General features: G+C 36.8%; 1 protein-coding gene across 1 annotated transcript in view; it reads left to right on the plus strand.

The window, feature by feature from the left end:
- Positions 1-13671, plus strand: part of LOC134369514 (large ribosomal subunit protein eL24-like) — an 84081-nt gene extending 70410 nt beyond the window's left edge. Inside the window, exon 2 of the mRNA XM_063085984.1 lies at positions 13527-13671. Coding sequence (XP_062942054.1) covers positions 13527-13671 — 145 coding nt within the window. The remainder of the gene's footprint in view (positions 1-13526) is intronic.
- Positions 13672-13908: the final 237 nt, after the last annotated feature.

Raw genomic sequence — 13908 nt, forward strand, 5'->3', positions numbered from 1 at the left:
CTTCAACAAGAACTGTTAGGGGCCAGTGCACTGATTTGTGCTAAGGTGCCAGTACTGTTACCCACCATTGCTTTTGCACTATCAGTGCAAATGTTAACACATGTAAAAAGCAAATAAAGTCTCAACTTTACTATGAAAATTATTTTTATCTCTTGGATTTCCTGAAAGGTCTTGGGCCCGCCAGTATCTATGTATTTTACTTTGAGAACCTATGATCTACAACATGCGGGTGCTGGAAACCAAGGAGTTGGCACAATTCTCTCTCTTATCTCCCGTCAGAAATGGGGCAATTCAGTACCATATAGCTGCAGCTTTATGTATGAATCCTAACCTAAAAACAGACTTTCAGACTAAGAAAGGTGCAAAGATCAGATTCATGTAGAGCAGATTAGAAGAGGAAAACCAGTTGGAGGGCATTTGCAATCATTCAAAAATAATGTAATAAGAACTTGAATAGGGTGGTAATATCATAACAAAAAAAGAATGATATCAGCCAATTTAAGAAGTATTGGAAAAATCAATACATCAATAATGTTTTAGCTGTGGGAAAAAAATGGCAGAGGTATAACAGAAGATGATATCTCAAGTCCAGGATTGACAGCACTAATAGGAAAAAAGTGGGATCAAGAAGAATTACTGAAAAAAGAAGAATAGAAATAACAATAACAACTATGAACTAAACACTTTTTTTTTTTTTCCCACTATGATCTAAGCACTTTGGTCTTAGACATTTTTTAAATTTAGATTTGGGATATGTTCTTGTAATTTTATTTTTATTTACTTTTTTCTTTTAGAAAAATGATCTTTTCTGTGATCCATGATTTGTTCTTGGAAAAGCACTGTGAGTTGACATACTTGCTAAAAAAGGGCAATTGTTTTACATGAATGGGAGTGGCTTCTTTTTTTAACCAAATCATTGGGCTAAGACGTTGTAGTGCCCATTGGATGGACAGTAAGACAGAGATACAGAAACAAAGAAAGAGGAAGAATGCTATTAAAATGACAAATCATAACATTACTGTCTTACCTCTTTGCTAGTGACTCTTTCTTTATTCTCTACTATTACCACACTTCCACTGCAGTATATGACATCTGGTGTTATACCAGGCATAAGTTGAGGGATTACACTAAAATCATAGCATTTTTAATACTGGTTAATGTGTAAAAAGAAAAGAACATTTTAATTTAGTAGAGGAGAATGTGAGTCAGTCCACACATTATTCTTTGAACTTCTATTAAATTAATCAACACAGATTGTCTGGTACGTACTTTCTTTTTTATTTTTATTTTTATTTTTTATTTTTTTTGTGACCAGTAAGGGGATCGCAACCCTTGGCTTGGTGTTGTCCGCACCACGCTCAGCCAGTGAGCGCACTGGCCATCCCTATATAGGATCCGAACCTGCGGCGGGAGCGCCGCTGCTCTCCCAAGTGCGCCGCTGCTCTCCCGAGTGCGCAACAGGGCCGGCCCTGGTACATACTTTCTAAGATGACCCTCATTGATCCCAGGATCCCTGTACTAGTATTCATGCCCTTACATAATTCCCTCCCCTTCAGTGTGTACTGGATTTAGTAATTTGCTTCTAACAAATAGAATATGGCAAAAATGGGAGGATGTCACTTCCAAGATTGTCACAAAAAGATGTTGGCATCCTACTTGCTTGCCCTCTTCCTCTCTAGCTTGCTCGGCCTGATGGAAGCCAGCTGCCATGTCATGACTGTCCTACAGAGAGGCTCACTCTGTAAGGCTCTGAGAAAGAGCTCCACCCTACAGCCTGTGAGAAGCTCAGACACACAGTCTGACAGCCCATGAGGACCTGATCCTTCCAACAACCACTTGAGTGAGCTCAGAAGTGGATCTTCACCTATTCAAGCATTCAGATAATATCATAGCTCTGGCAGGCCCCTGATTGCAGCCAGAAGTCCCAGTAAGCCAAGCTCAGATTTCTGACAGAGAGTGTGAGATGATAGATGTTTGTTGTTTAAGCCACTGAGTTTTGAGGTAATTTATTACACTGACATCGAGAACTAACACAGATGAAACAATTGCTCAACATTCATTTATTTATTCAATGAACATTTATTGACTGAATGTCTTTGTGCCAGTCACTATAACAAAGAGAAGATAAGCAGATGAGACTATGACATGGGCCCCCTTCCCTGGAGGAAATCAGTCTGGTGAAAGACATAAATAGGTAAATAGATACTATACAGTATCTATAATAGAGATATAAGAAAAAATTATATGGCAATTTAAAAAAAACAAAAAATTCTATTTGAGAAGGCTTCACTGACTAACTAACTGCAATTTGAGTTAGACCACAAAGCTTGAGCACGTTAAGACACTGGCAAGTGGCACTGATTCAGTTAAAGCTGCTACTTCCAGGAATCAAACCAAGGAGGCTGCATGCAATCATCTGGGAACCACCTATATGAAGTTAATAGATAAAGGCATGAGAGACAGTAAGATCTCTTCAGATAAAAAGCATATGGAGAAAACCAAAGACCCAAGACTCATGTAGGTAAAATAATGGAAGACAATGTTTGATTGACATGATGAATAAATATGGGGCCATGAAGTGTTTGTCAGAGATGACTCGGGGGAAACAAAATCATATAATTGGAAAAAGCTTGCTGAGGGAGATAATAATTTTAGGAATTGTTTGAATCATGCAATGAAGATATTTGGCCATATGAACAGGAAATAAAAATACTTCCCAACACCTTTGGTAAAATGGTGCAATACAGTTTCTACGTAGTAGAAGTAATTATTTTTTCAATACTAAAAATTTAATATCTGAAATCAGAACAATTGGTTAGTTACCAAGTTAATACAGTATACAGAAACTAGGTTTTTTTAAACTTTGTGATCAGTGAGATATATAATTTCCTAAGTTAACTTAAAACTACAAAATGAACTTTTGAGCGATTATAATTTAATCACCTTTAAAAAAACCAATTTCACTAAGGTAAATAAAAGCACAGAACCATGAAAAAACTCAATAAATATTGGTTGAACTTAAAACCAAACATCAGTAAAATCTGTGCTACCTAAAGACTTAAAAGCCTGAACTTTGAGGTAATAAGAGGGTTCTGGCTCTTCTACTTAATAGATGACTCTGGACAACTAATATAATCCTCAATTTTCTTATTTGAAAAATAGAGATGATCATAACTACACCTTCAAAACCAGATTTTTGTGAGTTCATATTAGGTAAGGTATGTGAAAACACCTGAAACGTTTAAACCACAATACAATTCTTACAGCTATTCAAGAAAGCTATCATATCATGGTCATTAAAATTATTTTTCAAATTACAGCAACTTAGCTTTCTATTTAACTGACAAAAAAAGTACATTTTGATTTTTAGCCTTGACATATGGCAATGAAATATGAATTACACATTGGATTCACATGTAAATGTCAGGAAAACTTCCCTGATTTTTAATCTGAAATTAATTCCATATGGAGGATCTGTTGCATTGCCAAAGGAAATTAATAACCTGATCAAAACCACGAAATAAGGTCTGCTGCACTTACTTTATCTTCTTTTACTCAATGGCTTTTTCAAATCTGTGTGTTACCTTTGCCTCACAATGTGAAAAGACCTTTTACTGAAGATCATTTGCTGTGTGTATTTTGGGGTTTTGTTTACACTTGACATTGAATTAATATATTCCAATTCTCCCTCCAATTGACTTGCAAGATTATGTAGTTGGCTAAAAAACAAACAAACAAAAAAGCCTGCAGGTAAGTCAGATAATAAACTGCAATTTAGCAGGCTATTAATCTTCTGTGATAAATAGGAATCAGAAAGTTGCACAGAAATTGGACTACAGCATCCAATAAGGCATTCAATAGTGAACCAACATGTCACTTCCTCCACCTTATTCTGTAGGCCTCAATGAAGCAATGGAAATTTTCTTCCTCTAATTGAAGTTAGATAGCACATTTCTTTAAAAACATCCTTTTCCCACAAGAACACATAGAAGAGGATATACATAATACATTAAAAACACCAATTAGCATGATTTTCTCTAGCACTACTCAACAGTAGATGAACAGGAGAGAAAAGGCGGCTTGTGGAACGACAGATGGTCAAGGAGGGAATGACTGATCTGAAACAGGCAGAGAATGCTTTCCAGTGAGTTCATAACTTATCTGCCTATTCACCCTGTCCCTTTACTTTTAGTAAAGACCACTTCAAAAAAAAGTGGACTACTGGTAGAAAGTCACCTGTGCTTACCCCTTCCTCCAAATATGTATATTTGTGTCTACTCACCTCTTATCTCAGAGACTGGTACTTTCTCCACCTTTCTAAGGAGAGCACCTCTTCCTATGTCCTCTAGCTAACCCTCTTCAGCCTCCTTGATTTTGCTTCGTTCAATTATTCACTTAAAATTTCTGAATCTAGGCTGTCTTTGACCTCTCAATCATTAAGCACACTTACGCTTCCCCACCATCTTGTACATATTTCCTTACTTTTGTCATTCCCTCAATCTACTTCTTTTACTTAAGAATCATTTATATTTGCTCTTTACACTTCCTATTTGATTTGTCTATCCATTATAATGCAGCTGTCAACTCTAATCCAATTGATCTCATTTAGATCACCAATGTCCTTCTAACCTGACCCAATGGGCTTTTTTCAATTATATTTCTATGTTTGCCTAGCATTTGACACCATTGCTCCTCTTAAAAACTCCTCTCTTGCTTTTTTAACACAATTCTTTCCTTGTTTTTCTCTGATAACTCTTTGCCTTTTTCCTTCAATTTCTTTATGTTAGTTATCTATTACTGTGTAACAAATTACTGTAAAATTTAGTGGCTTGAGCTAGCAAACATTAATTATCTCAGGTTCTGTTGGTCAGGAATTCAGAAGCATCTTGGGGGAGGGAAGACAAAGCATTCCGGCTCAGGGTCTCTCATAAGGTTGTGAGACACTGGATGTGGCTGCTGTTATCTAAAGGCTTGAATGGGGGTAGGGGATCTATTTCCACGATGGTTCATCCACATGGCTGTTGGCAAAATATCTCAGTTCCTCTCTAGCTTTTTACAGATGTCTCACTTCCCCACTGGATATTAAGCAAGAAGCCTCAGTTCCTAACCACATGGGTCTCTCCATAGGCTGCCTGAGTGTCTTCATAACAGATAGCTTCCACCAGATCAAGCAATGAGAAAGAGAGTGAGACAGAGACAGAGGAAGAAGCAGCAGTACCTTTTATGCCCTAGTCTCTGAAATTGTACACTGCCACTTCTGTTTTAGTTTTATTTCTTGGAAGTAAGCCGCTAAGTCCAGCCCAACACTTAAGAAGGAGACAATTAGACTCCATCTCTTAAGAATATCAATTAATTTATGGACAAATTTTATACTACCACAAACTTCTACATTTTACTTCCTGAATGTCATTGGTACTTAGGGGTCTTACCTTGGCCCTTTTACCATCTCACTTTATTCACTCTCTCTGGGTGATCTCACTAATTCCCATGATTTCAATTGCCACTTACATTGTGGGTTAGTCTAAAATCATTATTTCTAGACCTGGCCTCTCTCCTAAAAACCATATTTGTATTTTCAACTGCCTATCTTACATTTTCACCTAGAAAGCCAACCTGGCCTGTCCAAGACTAAATTTCTGTTTTCCTCTCTCCTTGCTCCCAGTTGGGCTCTTTATTCTATATTGTCAACCCTGTCACCCAAGTTAGACAATGTGAAATCCTCCTCCATTCCTGCCTCTCCTTCTCACTTCTCACATCCTTTGATATAGATATATCCCTACTGCTTATGCCTCTTAAATAATGCTCAGTGTATTTTCTTCCCTCCAGCATCCCTCTTTGCATCATCATTCCTCTTCAAGTCTACTACAGTGGCCTAGATTTTACTGTGTCTAGTCTCTCCCCATTCCAACTGACCTTTTGTCCAATTTACCTTGGCTAAAACATAGATCTGAGATCAGATATCTCTATAAAAACCTTGAATGGCTCACTAATAACTTTAGTTTGAAGCCCAAGCTCTTTAAAGTGCTAATATGTTTTTAGCTTCATCTCCTGTCACTGTTTCAACACACCCTCACCAAGTCATTGTCATTCCCTGAAAATGTCATGTACTTTTACACACTTATATATTTGCACATGCTATTTCCTCTGCCTGGAATACCCACTACTCTGTGCTCTCCTTGGCAAACTCCTATTTCCAAAGTTCCAACAGCACCTCCTCTGAAATACTCTCTCTGATTTCCCTTGGTGAGAAGTCATTTTACCTATGATGGTTCAATATCATCTTTCATATATACAAGTACTGATGCCATATCTTTGTCATCTATAGGTTGTGAATGTTTTTAGCATGGTTTCAAATGTTCTGTCTTTATTCTACTTATGGAGAATTTTTTTTTTTTTTTGCAGATTTTTTTTTAATTGAAACATAATTTACTGTACATATCTGTGGGTACAACATTGAATATCAATACCTGTGTGCAATATGTGATACTCACATCAGGACAATTAATATATTCAGCATTATACAGTGTAACCATTCATGGCCCTTTACCAATTTCTTGCTAACCCCCACTCCCTTCCCCATTCCCACCTCTGGTAACCTCAGCTTTGCAGAATTTTTTTTAATCTCTTCTGATTTTGTGTTGCCAAACTGCATCAGTGAAGAAGGTAAAGTGCCATTTCAACCCCAGGGCACAAGTAAATATTTTACAAATGTTTATACCTTTTTCACTTTGCATTTCCCATTCCCAATTCCCTACAACCTCCAACTCACAATTACAAACTGACATTTCATAATAACCAGCTAAGGTGACATTAGGAAAAGTGGAAGAAAAGAAGCTTACAAATGTGTGTGTACACCCATTTAGAGATGTTTATCTTCATAAGTGTCATCTCTTAATTTTGTCCTTTTATTGTGGAATCTTGGCACTTAGTAACATTCCTATTATTACTGAAAAATTCCCCTAGATGAATGAGGGTGCTCATAACAACTTAGTAGAGAGGATTTTTATTAAATTCACCTTCAATAGATAAGACAAATACAAAAACTAAATATACTCTTACAGAGCAAATGGAGAAAGAACTCTCAGTTCTCACCTGAGTTCTCAGCCATCATTTATTTTTTTAAACACATTTATTGAGCTCCTTCAAAAAGACACATTGTGTTAGGCACTATTAATGCAGTGGTAATCAAGACAGCCAAGGTCCCTGTTCCCATGAAGTTTACATTCTGGAACAAGAGACACCCAATTAAGAAATGAAGAAATAAGAACACAAAATAATTACAGGTTGTGATAAATGTGTAATTAAAGAAAACAGTGATGAAAGAGATTAACTGGGGGTGGAGTGTGGAGGTTCTTTAAATATAGTTGACAGGGATTTGGAGGAATTGGCATTTGAGCTGAGACCTGCAGGATGAAAATGAGCTAGTCATATGGAGATCTGGGGGAAGAACATACCTCAAAAAGGGAACAAGGGCAATAATACGCTAGATACAGTACCCTAGTCACAAAAAGACCCCTCAAAAAAGCACGTTATCAGCATGTGGCAGTATCCATATGTACAAGAAAAGAACCATAGGCCAATACAATTTGAAATATCCACTCTTTTCAGAACTCCATGTCTTAAATTGGATGCTTAGTATGATTTTTCCTAATTCTGAATTAGTAGTCACATTTTAAAGCCAATCCAAGAGTCAAAATTACCAGACCCTGTTAACACCCTCCTACCTGAAAGGTTCTTCTCCCTGAGTGTCCCTGCCACAGTTGCCTCTTCTCAGTTTCCTCCCTGAGCTGCTTTTTCTATATTTGCCTTTTAAACATTGTTCCCCACATTTCTATTCTTTTTCTGCTATGTAAAATCTTCCTCAAAGTAATCCATTCCTATTGACACCTATATGTTCCAAGCTCTGAGTTTCCAAGTCAAACATCCATACGCCACTGGATTTTTCTATATAGATGTCCATTTGCAACCTAAGTTCCACACAGCATAAATGAGATTCATTCCTTCCTGCCCTGCTCACACACTCCATACATTGCCTATGTAACCTACTTAGCACCATCACTGATCATTTCCACATGCTTGATCCCTGGAAGTCCTCTCCTACCTTCTGACTTCTTCCCCCTCAGCTCCCACATCCAATCACCCAATCTCCTGATTTTACATTCTTAATATTTATTGATGGAAGCTCATTTAGAAATTAATGAGTCAATACTGCATTTTTTACTTCTTTACACTTTAACCTGGATTGTATAGTAGTATCAACTAACACTAATTATGTGTCTACACGTGCCAGGAACTCTAGTGATTCACATGCATTTATATCATTTCATCCTTTCAACAGCTTCAGGAGCTAGCAATGGTATAATTCTCTCTTTTTTAAATGTAAGAACACTAAAGGTTAGAGGTGTTCAGCAGCTTGCCTAAAGGCATCTATATAAATGGAAGGGAGAAGATTTAACTCACACATTTCTGATTTTAAAATCTGATCTTTAAAATGCTATGTCTTTGAAAAGTAGTAGAAAATTAGCTTTCATAAGAAAAAATTAAGCATTTAACTTTATAGTTTTTTTTCTAGGAAAAAACTTAACACTTTAAAGGTTTCAGGATTCTGGGATAACTAGCACTAAATCCAGCTACATAGGTGGTATGGTGTTCAATACATTAAAATTGTGGTTCTGAAAGGTGCTCAGGTGGCAAACACCAGAAAGTTGTGGGGTTATTTGGGAAATTTAAAAAATTGATACATGTAATTTTATTAAAAACCGAGGTATAATGTTTCTAACATAAAATAAGACTATTTTACATAAATATCCCCACGTGATTCTGAATGTACGTAAAAAATTTTATAGTCACATGAAATGTTTTATCCATTACTATTTTTTTTTGATGTACTAGCTGAAAACTGCTAACGACCTACTAATTTTTTTAAAAATAAAATGTGAGGAAAGAAATCTTAAAACTGAAAATGTATATATTTTTTGCGTATGAATAGAAAGACATCATCACTCAATTTAGCAGATTATCTTAGTCCAACTTACTGAGCACTTCCATATAATTTGAGAACCACTGCAATATGCGTTTATTAAGCACCTCTTATGTTTAAGAAAACACACAAGAAATTACTGGAAAACAAAGAAGAATAAGATAATCACTAGTCTCAGGCAGTTTATAAACTTACAGAGAAGGGAAAATCCTTATAGCATTTAGATTTTGTGTTCTAAAACTACATACATGTATAGAAAATTTCTATGCTTGATACAGGCAAAAAAATGACACTATTGTAACTACAGAATAATCAACAATGTAAAATAAAATGATGATGTAATCAATGTAAAATAAAAACCTGTGTATATGTACATGAATAGACTTTGAAGAAGTTTAATAGGGTGACACCATCAAATCTATACATCAGGGAACTTATTTTCAGAGTAATGAATTGTAAAGAAATTGAAGCAAGAAAAACAATTTAAGAGGCACTTGTAACATAGTCCAAGCAAAATATGTGGCCCTGAAATAAGGTAGTAAGGGGATGATTTGAAAGATACTTCAACAGGTAGAATCATTAGGACTTGACTGGATTTGGAGGTTATAGGAATTGAAGACAGCTCACCAAAGTTTCTAGTTATGGTACCTAGATGGAAGGTAGACAGTTTTTGTTTGGGGTTATAATCATAAGGCTATGGACAGCTCTACGCATGAGAGATAATTGGTTGGGGTGTGAAGGTGGGGAATAAGAAAAGTTGGCCAAAAATGGAGAACATAAACTGAAATAACAGAAGATAAAAAGCAGGCATTATTGGGCTGAGGAAGGCATGAATGCCTTGTTTTGAATTCAAAGGGACATGGGAAATCATCAGAAAGAAGCTAATTAGTAGGGAAATGACATGATTAATGGCAATCACAGAAAATGACTTTAAGTTCAGTGAAGCAAAACATATTTGGAAATTGTACATCTTGATTTCTTGACAAATGCCATAATAACTATTATCATAATAGCACCAAGAAATATTTCAAATGGAAACAGATAAGTCACCCACTTAAGAAAATTTTATGTCAGTGTAGGTTGAAGGGAAGGTTTACAGTATTTTAGCTCAAACTGACAAGTTAAAAGAGATTTTACATGCTCTACTGAAACACTGGAAAATCTTTTATTTTATTTTGGAGGAGAAAAAAATGTCTTAAAGGAGACTGCATGTCAGAAGTATTTTGAAGCACTCAATATTTAAATCAAAGTACTTTCTAAAATGTACTGCTTCAACCCCTAAGATCAGCATTTTATATGGCCATTCAAATTAGTCTTGTCTTCATGACAAGAGTTTATTTAAATTAGTGGTCTTGCCTATAGACACAGTAATAGTAAAACCCATTGCATAGTTTGGTCCTTTATCAGTCAGAGCTTATATTTAGCTTGCTAGGGCTGCCATAACGAAGTACCACAGGCTGGGTGGCTTAAACAATAGAAATTTATTTTTTCATAGTTCTGAAGGCTAGAAGTCCAAGATCAAGCTGTCTGCATGGTTGGTTTCTTCTGAGGCCTCTCTTTGGGCTTGCAGATAGCTGCCTTCTGGATGTGTCTTCACGTGAGTTTTCCTCTGTATGCAGGCATCCCTAGAGTCTGTGTCCAAATTTCCTCTTCTTATAAGGACACCAGTCAGGTTGGATTACGGCCCATCCTGATGGCCTCATTTTAACTTAGTCACTTCTTTAAGGCTCTACGTCCAACTACAGTCAGGTTCTAAGGTAACAGAGGTTAGGGCTTCAAAATAAAAATTAGGGGAACACAATTCGGACCATAACATAGTTCTTAGTTGCAAACGACTAAAATCAACTCCAAGTAGAAAAGAAACTTATTGGAAAGATTACTCATAGAATCTATAGGAAGCCTGGAAAATCAGGCTTGGAAAACAAAAGAAGCAACAAACAATAGCAAAGAATGAAACTAAGGTTTAATGTTAAATTAACTTTGGCCTAAACATCTCTTCAGTAATCGTAAACTGTAACCTAACTTGATGTGTAAACAGACTGTAACCCACTCTTGTAAAAAGTAGCTTAGTCTCAGCCAATTATAGGCAGACTACTATTCAAACCATGTTCAAATAAGGCAAACACCCAGCTGTTACCAATCCAGCTGTTAATGTACCTCACTTCCAATTTTCTGTATGTCACTTTCTTCTTTTCTGTCTACCTAGGCATAGGAGGGAGATGACAGGCAGAACCTACCTGCTCAGTCCTAAATTATGTACCTAGGATCTGGCTCTGCAGAACAAGGAAGAGGTAGAAACTTGTCTCTTTTCTTTAAAAATGGAAATTTTAACACAATGGGTGTAGTGGACTGAATTATATCCCCCCAAAACTCCCTGAAGCTTGAACTGTGTCCCCCAAGTTTTTATGTATTAGAAACTTAGCCCCCACTGTGATTGCTAAGAGGGTAGGAAATCCTATTATGGTAACTGAAAGGTGGAGCCTTGAAGAGGTGATTGGACTGTAGGACCATGCAGTAATGAATGAATTAAAAATGGTGTTCAGGGACATGGTTCTGAGGGCTTTAAAAGAAGAGGAGAGTCTGTCTTCCTCTTGCTCTCTCTCTCTGCTTCCACCATCTTGCAACGTGAGACCCCTGGGTCGCTACTGCCACCACAAGATGGACTTTGGACTTCTCAGCCTCAGAAACATAAGCAATAAATTTCATTTTCTCTATAAATTACCCAGTCTCAGGTATTGTTATAGCAACACAAAACGGACTAATACAATGAGTAATCCCTCCCACACACACAGGAAGGACTTTAGGCTGCTGGGTAGCAAAAAATAATTTCTATTTCAGTACCAAATCTACTGTCTAGTGACTCAGGCCCAAGAAATACATTCTGATGTACTCTAGCAGATTATCAGAATGGCTACATCCAAGGCAGTAAATTCATAGCCTGTCTACCAAATCAGACAGACAGGTATGGCACTATTTTTCTCTAAGTTCTTTTATGGTGAGCATTTACCTTCAGGTTGACCCTGTTCCCATTATTTCCTAATGTATTTCACTTATTCTGTCACTCAAGTTTATATCTTTGCTTAGCTGAGCATTTGAATTTGTAACCCTTGGAATATTCCTTCTAAGCTTTGTTTTGCAGAAGTTTAGTTTGAATTATAAAGTCAATAAAAATAGGAGTAGAAGGTATAAAGTTCTTAGCTTTGCTTCCATTTGCAATTGGGAGACTACACACACACACACAAAAAGCATTTATCTTATTTCAAAAAACAGTGAATTCAATGAGCTGGACTTCACTATTTCTAAAATCTATGAAAACATGAATGTATGAGGGGAGAGGGCTATCAGAGCAGGTACTATATTTAGAAACGTTTATTTCCACGTGAGGCAAGGATGGCTCTGCTTTCTCTACCTGGATTAGAACTTCAGGGAAGAAACAAAGCAAAGGTCAGAGAGAGGCAGAAGGAAGTTAAGAATTATGACCCTGGAGCCACTATTGTAACATTATGAGATTCTAGATTCATTGTAACTTCCCTATATTTGTTACTTATAATTCATCAGCTTCATAATAATGACTACCAACAAAATTCTTCAAAAAACAAAGACCCAAAGTGTATCTTTGGAGGAACTAAAAAGAGAAAGTTAAGGCAACTACATTACACCACAACAGAAAGTCTTAAAGGAGATGATTCCCAAATAATCTAATAGATGATAATACTGAGTAAAGAGAGAAGCAGGCTGCATCCCTCCATCCTGACAAGTACTACAACAATTGCAAAAATAAATAAATAAACAAGGAAGAAAATAAGTAAAAGAGCAAAAGAGCAGGGAGGCCATCAACCTGGGAAGAAGCCCAGTTGAAGAAAAGTTTATATATTATTTATTTTTATATACTGTATACATAAACACACACTACATACCTGGGATTTTTTGACATTATCCTATGTAAAAATTTGCTAAGCAAACAATCAATTGCACTAATTAAAGGGGCTTATAGTTTTCTCCCTATGCAAATTAATAAAAAAGATTAAAAACTCTTATTTAGAAAGAGGATTCTTGGCTCTACAACGCTTCATAACAAAAACAGTTTAAACAATAATCATGGGACAAAAATAACAGCCAAGCACTGTACATTTTAAAAATATAGTATTTTTAGTTTGCACAAATATTAACGGGTCCTATTCACTTATTCATCAGGTACCTTTTCAAACAGAATCTACTTCTGTAACGTTAGGTGGTAGGCATACAGGCTTTGAAGTAAGACTGCCAAGTTTAGACTCCCTGGCTCAGTCCTTAACGTGACCTTAGTTATCTTTCTTCCCACCTATGCTTCATCTATAAAATGGGAACAGTAGCAACTTCTACACCTCCGTGTTGTCATAACTTAATGAAAATAATGTGTGTAATGTGCCAAGATTAACAAACAAACTAAGTTTGGTTACTTTCATATTATGAAAGTGTTTTTAGGAATCCTCTACGCACTTTCCTAAAGTCTGAAAATAACTTGGTAAGTAGTACTTCAAAGAAATTTAAGTGTCCCATTCTCTAGGACGCCATCCTTGGCGCTCTTCAAAGGAAAGAACCCTTCAAATGAAAGGAAAAGTTTTACATATTTTCATAATCCTTCCCAAGAATCTGAATCACTTCGCATTCGGGGACCGTCCAGCTCCACCCTGACAGGGCACAAGAAGTAGTAACTGGATAACCTGGCTCACGGAGCAGAGCAGTTGCGGCGGCTGTTGAGTGGTCACTCAGCATGGGGAAGATACAGAAGATCATTAACCCGGTCGGCAGGAAAAGCCTCCGGCCAAGGCGAAGATGGACGAGAGTCACCCATCCTCAGAGTACGCGGAGGAAGCACTGACGCTCATGGGCTCCAACCAGCTCGCCCAGCTTCACCCTCAGACCTGTTGCAATCTAGAGCGGACCCG

The sequence above is a fragment of the Cynocephalus volans genome, chromosome 1 (assembly GCF_027409185.1).
Source record: "Cynocephalus volans isolate mCynVol1 chromosome 1, mCynVol1.pri, whole genome shotgun sequence".
Classification (NCBI taxonomy): domain Eukaryota; kingdom Metazoa; phylum Chordata; class Mammalia; order Dermoptera; family Cynocephalidae; genus Cynocephalus; species Cynocephalus volans.